This window comes from Didymella exigua (genome assembly GCF_010094145.1).
Source record: "Didymella exigua CBS 183.55 unplaced genomic scaffold M421scaffold_39, whole genome shotgun sequence".
NCBI classification, from domain to species: domain Eukaryota; kingdom Fungi; phylum Ascomycota; class Dothideomycetes; order Pleosporales; family Didymellaceae; genus Didymella; species Didymella exigua.
In genome coordinates this window covers 96,710-106,487 of record NW_022984813.1, presented here as the reverse complement: position 1 = coordinate 106,487, position 9,778 = coordinate 96,710, and the positions used below count along the sequence as shown (strand labels likewise).

The window sequence follows — 9,778 nt, the reverse complement described above, 5'->3', positions numbered from 1 at the left end:
AGCAACAGCAACAGCAACAGCAACAGCAACAGCAACAGCAACAGCAACAGCAACAGCAACAGCAACAGCAACAGCAACAGCAACAGCAATAGCAATAGCAATGAGGAGCTAGAGATAGGGAAAGAAAGCTAGAAATATGTTAACTAGTCTAGTCAAGGCTTCTGCAAGATAGCTCGCAAAAGCCTGCCTACCTTTACACTTATAGTGTGCGCTAAGCCACAATAAAAACAAGACTTTAGCAAAGTTGCTATAATCTCTTACTACGCACGTTTTGGTCTGTTTACGCCCAAGACTCGTTATATGATTGTTGCAGTCCCTCCTGTATCAGAAGGCTGGCTCTCAGGCCGAGGACCACTTGAGCGGCGGAATGTGATGTAGTCGCACTCACCAAGACCCTGGCTGGATCACTGTCGAAACGTTCCCGGCCTGTTGGCGTTAAACTATGCGGTCCATCTCGCATACCGCAGGAGGTTCGTAGTACCCGTCATCATCTTCTTCAGACTCCGCAGGATCGCCACCGCCTTGCAATGCTGCACTGAAGTCGTCTTCTCCCCCGACAGTCGGACCAATCTTCTCAGCCTTTCCCCAATGAAACTCGAATCCACATGCTTCGCAAACCATGTAGCTGCACCCACCGTCTTTGATGATGACAGACTGGCAGCATGGACACCGCCTTGCACCAGCCTTTGCCATGTCTGTCAGAACTTGCACCTCGTCCTCATCCCTCAGCTCAGGGTGATCTGCGTGATACTGTTGACAAGTAACGCCAGCATGCCACGGAACCCTACATATAGCACAGAAGCGCTGCTCGCACGACTCGCAGTAGACTTGTGGATATCCCGCGGTGTTCGCAGGTTCCACGATGTAGTCGGCGCTCTGACAGCTCCCGGGACACACCCACCGCGTCATGCGCGACAGCCACAGCTCGAGCATCTGCTGCTGAAAGTTTGCGTGCAACACCTCCGGCAAGAACGCTAGAGCGTAGTCTAGCCACGAGTTTATGCCGTCCGGATCGTGCCAATAGCAGATGTCTGAGACGCAGGTGATTCCCCTCGCACCGCGGGCCCGGAACTGCGTCTCTAGAAAAGTGGCGATGCAGTCAACGCAAACACCCGACTCGAAGTTCCTTCGCTCTGGCATGATCGAAAAAACGCAGTCGCTGGGTATCGGGAGGTTTGTTCGGGTCTCCCCCCGCTCATCGTACGCCTCTGGGTAGCTGATGTGGATGAACGATGTCAGTTCTTTGTCACTGGCGCAAACGTCGCAGGGAATGACGGGCTTAGTGGTCTTGAGAGGCTCTTCGTGAAAGTGCTTATGCGCGCACTCGATTGAGCAGTACATTTCCTCGTCGAACCTTGGCGGATTAGGGCGGGTTGTCGACAGCTCTTGCGCAACCATCTTGTAACAGCCGTCGTAGCGACACGTCATCGAATCAATAGAGTCCTGTTCGGCGCAGGGCTTGGAGCAGAACTTTCTAGTGTCGAAGTCCGTGAGCGTAGTCTTGGGTAGAATGGGTGTGGCATTGTGGACAAGACGCTCGCAGCCAGAGCAGATGCATTGTATGGTGACAGAAGGCATGGCTGGAGAGATGGTGGGGTAAGTTGACCTGTGGAAGATGTAAGAAGCTAGAGCGCTTATAAGTAGAGAGACAAACTTTCAATGCGCAAAGTGAAGGACGCTGAAAGGACCAATGCCTGCAGTGAGCACAACCAAGAAGACCACGGACATTAGCTCCCTGAGAGAGGGTTTCACTTGGTAACCGTCGCTGGGAGTAAAAGCATGGGGTCTGCGCAAATTGAGCTTAGTTACTCGTGGTCTAGATTGGCCGTGTGTTAGGGAGTCATTTGGCAGCTAGGCTTATATGCAACTCAGTCCGCGATAGTAGGCACCCCCGCCATCAGATCTGCCTTAACTTGACAATCATCCGCGTCTTGTCGATCGGCTTACTTGTGACACTCATGGTCTGCGTTCTTTGTTAGCCTCAACTCTCCCTAAGCACGGACAGACTTACACTGATCAACTCGGACTTCGTCTTGTACCTGCCACTCTCATCCACAACTGGTTCGCCCTTCCCATCTGTCGCAACCTCTCCAACACCGACCTTAACAAAGTCGTACCTTCGCATCACACATGCCAGAATCACCCTAGCCTCCAAATTGGCGAGTTCCTGACCAATGCACTGCCTCGGCCCGCGCTCGAATGGTCTCCACGCACTCGCAGGTATCTTTCCTGTAGACATAGCCGTTCCACTCACATTGACGTTTGTAGCGGTACTTGTATCACTATCGCCTGTCCATCGCTCAGGCATGAATTCATTTGCAGTCGGTCCGTAGACATTGGGATCACGGTGGATGAGGTGCTGAATGGGATAGAGCACGCAGTTGTCCACCAGCACATCTTCTCCTTCCTTTGTGCGGATTTTGAAGTTCTCGTGGGTCATACGCGCTGTTGCTGCGGGCGGCCAGAGTCGCAGTGCTTCCTTGATGCAGGCGCTGGTGTAGCTAAGTTCTTGAATGGTCTCGTCAGGTCTGGCGAGGAAGACGGTACGCGGGTCATCGGATCCGAAGATGGAGTCGTGTTCTTGACGGAGCTTCGCAAGGCGAGGCGGATCGATCGATAAGGCGTAGAAGAGGCGTTGGAGCAGGATAGACGTTGTGTCGTGCCCAGCGAAGAGGAATGTCTTGCATTGATCGGCAATGAGCTGGCTGGCATCGGGAGTGAGGACTTCCACGTCTTTCAGTGCAAGTGCGAGAACAGACCGATCTTTGGTAGTTTTATCTTCAGTACGGCGAGACTGTTGAACGGCGTCAAACTTCTCCTGGATGATCTTGAACAGCGCGACGTCCATTCGGCGACTGTAATAGTACCGCATGAATTGTATGTATGGGTTCCACGCCGTAATTCCCAGCCCCCTGCCTGAGATGTAGGTGTCTAGAAGGAGGCGAAAATTGACTATCAGGTCATGTGCGAGACCTTCCTCTTGGGCGTGGACGTTGACGTTCGTAATAACTTGGCAAATGATGTCGAAGGTGAGATTGACACAATAGCTGTCTAGCTCTGTGACAGCGCCTAGCCGTGCAATGGCGTCTAGGTTTTCGATGAAGATATTTGTCTTATCAATTAAGACAGGAAGCAAAGTAACGATATGCTGAGGTGCGAAGCCTGCGTTGAAGAGCTTGCGCAGCGCTTTCCAGCTCTCGCCTTCTTCAGTCAATATGGACTTCTTCCCTATCAGTGCGCTGTATTGCGATTGTATAGTTGGCGACTTGCGGGTGCCGTACGGATGCGACTTTGTGGTCCTTGTCAACTGCTCCGCGACTTCGTGGCTAGTGACGAGCAGTATGGGGTGTTGCACTGGCCTGAAGTCAAAATGCATGAAGTCAGGTCGTCCATTTTCATTCCAGATATCCTCAAGAATATAGTCTGACTGTATCAGTAGATCGTCGACCAGCTCCGTGTGTTGTCGTACCTGGATGCATCTTTGAATTGCCACGTTTCTGGAAGGCTTTGGCCATATAACCAAGGTGACCAAGGAGAAGTTGGGGTTTCAGCGGTGTGGGAATGTGCGCATACTTCTTGAAGCGGTATTGCCTCAGCTGATAGTATAGGAAGCATACCGCCAAGGGCACCAATGCCATGACACTGTACAACGTCTCCGCCATTCTGTGGTCGTTTGCCGTCAAGGGCGACGATGCAACCTGTTCGATGTGCTGAAGGAAACTACGGTTCCAACTGCAATGTGTTCAGATACCGTGTGGTCCCTAAACTGTCGTGCAGTCGTACTCTCCTAACTGATGTTGATAGCGTCAAGTCTTCGTCAATTGACTTTCGCGCCTCACTGATGATAGCGTTCAGTGGTTCGACGCGGTCATGACGTCTAGTCCGTCTCAAGTCGCGCCGCGCCGCGCCGCGGCCGGCGAGCCGCGTTCGTAGCGGCTTCGTCTTGTCCTGCCTTTTGTGGCTTCTTTGATTCGCATGCAGCATCGCGGGTACCCAAACCGCATTATTGTTACCATTCTTCTAAAGATTGGGTGATACAAAGCCGAGTGCGCAGTCTCTACCTTGAGTCGATACCTCTGCTGTACAGAATAGAGGATCCATCTTCCCAAGTCACTTACATCGTGGCGCGCGCTAGACAAATGCTAGCGAAGAACTGCGAACCCGGAACTTGAAAGTGCGAGGTCCGCAGGCGCCCGGTTTGTTATATAGAGCAGGCGTTGTTGGTTTTGCGTCTTTTTGATTTCCCAATGGTCAACGAAAAGTGTTCAGGCTGGGGCTCCGCGTCTCCCTAGGTACTCCACACACCTCCGCCCTCCACGTGTACTCCAAAGTTTTCACGCAGAATTCTTGGGGGCCCCGTTATTTCTTAAATTTCCTGGACTTCGATCAACGGACCCAACAAGGCCTCCACCAAAACAGAGCCGATAATTCTCGAAACTTGGCACCGGATTCCGGAGGCCGATACTGCCCCGTCTGGCACTCTGAATTTGAGGAAGAACGGCCATTGCGCGCTAGGTACATGTCGCCCGCCATCTGCCAGCACTTGACGAGAATCCTTCCTGGAGAGCCGCATGTGGAGATAACACGAGTCAGTCGTCAGCCGCATTGCGGGATTAAAGAGTCGGAGTGGGAATGATGTGGAGTTGCGTCGCAGAGCCTCACTAAAATCTTGGAAGTGTTGAGACTGGCACAGACTGTGGATACGATCAGTAAACCCCACCTACTCTACTGCACCCCACCTGATCAAGGGGAAGCCCTAGTGGCAGCAACTCGGAATTGTAGCTCCTGAAAAAACTCACGCGACCAGCACAATGCTGTGTCTAAGATCGCGGCACGTTGGCAGTTGACTAGTTTGCGGGGAAGAAGGCATCAGTGGCTTGCAGCACACGCGATCCCAAGATGCTGGGTCAAGTAACGTCGAAGCTGGGAAGAAGCTGCGGATCGCAACTGACGCGTGCAAACCCCATGGCGATGGATTGGGGCTCTCCGGTCATGTCGGATGTTGGTTGCTTGGCCTGGTCGAATCGCGTCTGTTTTCCCCACAACGTTTCTGCTTTGAGCAACCCCGGTGTCACACAATCAAGAAACGCTATGCGACTTACAGGACTTTCCGAGATTGCCGTTGGCCGTAGCAGCAGACCGGCCAAGGTTGCTGCTGCTCTCGGGTGACGGTAGTGGCGCGTATGACGTCGCTCACCAATGTTATGTCTCGGCATAGGCTGGGCACCTGGGCATTACCACATGGTCTGCACATTAAAGGCATTCGTACTTAATGTCAGCGAGGGAAGCAAGTGAGAGACCTCACCGAAGTCGCTTTCGACTCGCATCAGAACGTCCAGAAAGCCTCAGGCTCATTGCAATCATGGGTCTCGGTAAAACATCCATCAAGCTGCGTGGTGCCGAGGTGGGAATCGAGGCAATCATGCTGGGTTGTGTCACATCGATAGGTGGTTTTCTATTCGGTAAGTTGCGATTCAACGCATATTCGATGCCAAGTACTCACCATGTCAAGGTTACGATACCGGACAAATTTCCAGTATGCTTCTGTTCGTTGACTTCAGGCGTCGCTTCGGCCAGTACCAGAATCCTGATGGTACGTGGGCGTTCGATACCGAGATCCAGTCTCTGGTTGTTTCCATGATGTCCATTGGTACGCTCATCGGTGCCCTTGCGGGTGCCTACACCGCCGACTGGTTTGGTCGACGACGCAGTCTGTCCATTGGCGTTGCTATTTTCGTCCTTGGAAATATTGTCCAGATTACTGCAATGTACTCCTGGGTCCATTTGATGGTCGGTCGTATCGTCGCTGGTCTGGGGGTTGGCATCCTCTCGATCGGTGTACCCATGTTCCAGTCCGAATGCTGCCCTCGAGAGATCCGAGGCGCAGTGGTCGCATCGTACCAGCTCATGATCACTATCGGTATCCTCATCTCGAACATCATTAATTATGGCGTTCGCGATAGCCCCGGTCAAGATGGCGACGCCTCCTGGAGAATCGTCATTGGTCTCGGAATATGCTTCTCCCTTCCCCTCGGCATCGGTGTCCTCTTCTCCCCGGAATCTCCCCGCTGGCTTGCCGGTAAAGGTCGCTGGGAGGAAGCTCGTATGTCGCTTGCCCGCCTCCGTGGCAAAAAAGACGACCCCAACGACGAATTTGTCAACGACGACTTCAAGGAGATGCAAGAATCGATCGCGGAGCAGGCCAAGGCCGGTCAGGGTACCTGGGTCGAGTGCTTCACTGGCCAGCCCTCTAACATTCCTCGCCTTGTATACCGTACCTTCTTGGGCTGTGCACTCCAGTTCTTGCAGCAGTGGACCGGAGTCAACTATTTCTTCTACTACGGAGCCACCATCTTTGAGTCCGCCGGTATCGACGATCCGATCCAGACACAATTGATTCTCGGTGCGGTCAACGTTGCTATGACTGTCCCCGGTCTCTGGATGATTGAGCGTTTCGGCCGCCGCATGCCTTTGGTCTTCGGTGGTTTCTGGCAGGCAGCTTGGTTGCTCATCTTCGCCATCATCGGCATTGTCCGCCCACCCACAGAGTACGCCTCTTCCGGCATCGTCATGATCGTTTGCGCCTGCATGTTTATCGCATCTTTCGCTTCCACCTGGGGACCCTTCGTTTGGGTCGTCATTGGCGAGACATTCCCACTTCGTACCCGTGCTAAGCAGGCTTCGCTCGCGACCGCCTTCAACTGGCTCGGTAACTTCCTGATCGGTTTCCTGACTCCCTACGCCAACGCTGGTATCGGCTACGCTTTTGGTTTCGTCTTCTTCGCCTGCAACTTCGTCGCCGCAGCTATCGTCTACTTCTTTGTTTTCGAGACCAAGTCTTTGACTCTCGAGAGCGTCAACGATATGTATATGGACTTGAGTGTCAAGGCGACCAGCAGTAAGAGCTGGGTTCCTGCCGGGTATGTCGACCGCAACACGCGCGATGAGTCTTACTGGCACCGCCGCACTTCGATCTTGGACGAGCGCGCAGGCGCTGCACACGTTCCCAGGTCGGTCGATGAGAAAATCGATGAGAAGGACTCCGATGGCACTCCTCGCAACAGATCCATGCACCGCGAGACCCTTGGTGACGACAGGGTTGTATAAGCTTGTTGAGCAGCTGCTGGATAAAACCGGTTCTTTAGTTCTGTGTAGTTTCGTAGAGAATCCTGTCTGTACTGGCCAGTCTCTTGTCTTTCAAGAAGCTTTGCAAATAGCACAATTTCATCAATTCTCAAGATCAGTGGCTTCATGTTCACGGATGCTGTTTCATTATGTATGACATCACATTGTCTCTGTGTTGAACAGATCGTGCTTCGCTCGGAAGATCGGCACAAAGAGTGCTTGCTGCTCAGCCACTTTCATTTTAGCACAAACGTGGCGCGCACGTACGCACAAATACGCGTCAACTGTCAAACCACATCAACTGGCCCAACCTTGGAGACAACTTAAACAACATCACTCTCTCTTGCGAAAACCTACGGATCTGTATACACACACACACCCTTCATTCACTTACCTACTGCGAAGGCATGCCGGCCCTCTCACCAACGTTCGGCAAACTAGCGGGTCGGGCCCTCATTACAGCCGGCCCAGCGCTTGCCCAGCCACACCTCCACTCCTTCGAGCGTCGCGGCCTGAGTGTGAACCACACGCAAGGCGTCACATTAGGAGTGCTCGGGGCCTACATCGTGATAATCGCCATTCTCTGGAATGTGCCCTACATACGCTGGGTCCTGTGGCCCTTCAAGGTACGCTGCTCTCAGCTGCGCTTTAGCTGAACTCCGCATCTCCGCAAACGCACGTGACTAACAAGATCAGATGCTGGTAATCGCTTTTCACGAATTTGGCCACGCAATCACCGCCTGTTGCACAGGTGGGCGCGTTGAGTCCATCAGCCTGGATCCGCACGAAGGCGGCGTCACGCACATGCGCGGCGGCAAGCAGTTCATTACGCTGCCTGCTGGGTATCTTGGATCGAGTCTGATTGGCGCGCTACTAACGTTCTGCGGATTTAATATCGTTGCTAGCAAGGTCGCGAGTATTGTGCTCGGCGTGTGCTTTTTGTTGACGCTGTGGTGGGCGAGAAAGGATTGGTTGACGATCGTCACGATTCTGTTGGCGGTAGGCTTGTTGGTTGCTTGTTGGTTTATTCAGCATGCTGAGGCGTTGAGGTTCGTTGTGGTAAGTTTGTGCCCTCAAGTTTCGTAACTTACTTGTTGACTCGGGTCCAGCTCTTCATCGGTGTCATGTCGAGTCTTTACAGCGTCTGGGACATCTGTGACGATTTGATTCTCCGAAAAGTCAACTCGTCAGACGCCAGTGTCTTCGCAAAGAGGTATGGTGGCTCCTCGCAATGCTGGGGTGTCATCTGGTCGATTGTATCGCTGGTCTTAATGATCTGTGGTATCATTGCTGCCCTGGCTGCCTTCCCACAAGATTGGGATCAGCAACAGAAAGACAGCCAGGACTTCATCCCTACAGTTCGTTTGCTGATGAGGGTGTGAGTGGTGGCAGTGCGCTGCTGAGAACTGGCATTCTAGAAATTCGGTGTTGATACATCAATCTATTCGACTCTATCTCTGAGTGTTTCCTTAAAGCGGCTTACATCAATCGACTCACCCGCCTTCTCCATGGAGTTCATTTGCTACCGGTTCTCCCATCCCCTGCCGTGCTTGAACCTACCATTAAGGTCCTTGTCCTCGTGACATAAACTACATTTACCATTCCTTCTGTCCTTCATGATTAGTTTGATGTTCCTGTTGTAGCCGATTGGTGTTTGGAGTTGACAGATTGTGGACATGAAGCCTGGACTCATCTGTATATTTATACGTCCATTCAGTGTGACCCTCACCGAGATCGAATGAGGGTGACCAGTTGCCGCTCTTGACTTGGAGTCATTCGCAATATCCTGCAGGTTTGCTCACAAAAGTGAGTTCAATCACCATTTGTGACATGTGCTCCCAGCAAATGTAACGTCAACCAAAGCGTAAGGTGTAATTGACACCTTATTGCAATTGGCAGGGCAAGATAACATAGTTGCGGACGTGATTCCACGAGAAGATGTTCAATGTCCAGTTCTGTTTTATGTTCCCGTGCAACCTATGTAGTCACCCAGGATAATTTGGTCTCACGGGCCATGCATTGAATCAGTGTATATTCAGTCACTAGCTATCGCTCTTTTACTACGTAGTGAAGTATTTCCGTCTCTCCCAGCCCGGCCCGTGGCCGTAAGTGTCGTCAATATCTCTGAGTTCGTAACAGAACTTGCATAGGCTTGGAACTCTCGCCATCTTGTTGAAGGCTTTTGGATTGTCTATATCCCTGGTACGCGGGTTGGCCATACACATACCGAGCAATGACGTGACTGCAGCGTCGGTAGTGGATCCTCTGCTCGGTTTTGTGAGGATCGCACATCATTAAGGCTCGCTTCTGATACTGTAGTCAGCGATACTTGAGGATGTCAGCTAGCAATTGTCTGGGGACTCCTGCCGGTCTCGCCGATGTATATATACATGAAAGCTGAATGTGAATACGCTCCCTGATAGACGCCGCAAGGGCACCACGCAGTTGGAATACCGGTGGTTGCTTGGATTCTTTGACGTGCATTCAGTCACACAGCTTCGCAGGAACTTTCGTAACGAAAACACTAGTCTGCCTCTCGGTCTGTTAGCCCTCTTCGCTGTTCCAGGATCGCACATTATCGTGTTCGCGTTCAATGCTGTGTAGAGCGATGTCTGATGCTGGTTGTTTGTCGGATGTCTCTTCAATGCTGTAA

General features: G+C 52.3%; 4 protein-coding genes across 4 annotated transcripts; 2 read left to right on the top strand and 2 right to left on the bottom strand.

Annotated features, from left to right (window-relative positions):
- Positions 1-435: 435 nt before the first annotated feature.
- M421DRAFT_72617 (uncharacterized protein) lies at positions 436-1,341 on the bottom strand (the record flags this gene model as incomplete). Its single annotated transcript, XM_033596895.1, has 1 exon — positions 436-1,341. One exon carries the CDS (start codon positions 1,339-1,341, stop codon positions 436-438), a length of 906 nt encoding a protein of 301 aa, XP_033444605.1.
- Positions 1,342-1,897: 556 nt separating this feature from the next.
- Positions 1,898-3,638, bottom strand: M421DRAFT_72765 (cytochrome P450 52A12; the record flags this gene model as incomplete). Its single annotated transcript, XM_033596911.1, has 3 exons — positions 1,898-1,963; positions 2,012-3,423; positions 3,470-3,638. The coding sequence occupies 3 exons, from the start codon at positions 3,636-3,638 to the stop codon at positions 1,898-1,900; spliced, it is 1,647 nt and encodes a 548-aa protein (XP_033444604.1).
- Positions 3,639-5,362: 1,724 nt separating this feature from the next.
- M421DRAFT_95451 (high affinity glucose transporter ght1) lies at positions 5,363-7,107 on the top strand (the record flags this gene model as incomplete). The annotated part of the gene is made up of 2 exons (XM_033598308.1): positions 5,363-5,462; positions 5,513-7,107. 2 exons carry the CDS (start codon positions 5,363-5,365, stop codon positions 7,105-7,107), a joined length of 1,695 nt encoding a protein of 564 aa, XP_033444603.1.
- Positions 7,108-7,259: 152 nt separating this feature from the next.
- On the top strand, positions 7,260-8,625 carry M421DRAFT_424799 (uncharacterized protein). The gene is made up of 3 exons (XM_033593866.1): positions 7,260-7,751; positions 7,822-8,184; positions 8,235-8,625. The coding sequence occupies exons 1-3, from the start codon at positions 7,533-7,535 to the stop codon at positions 8,505-8,507; spliced, it is 855 nt and encodes a 284-aa protein (XP_033444602.1). The 5' UTR covers positions 7,260-7,532; the 3' UTR covers positions 8,508-8,625.
- Positions 8,626-9,778: the final 1,153 nt, after the last annotated feature.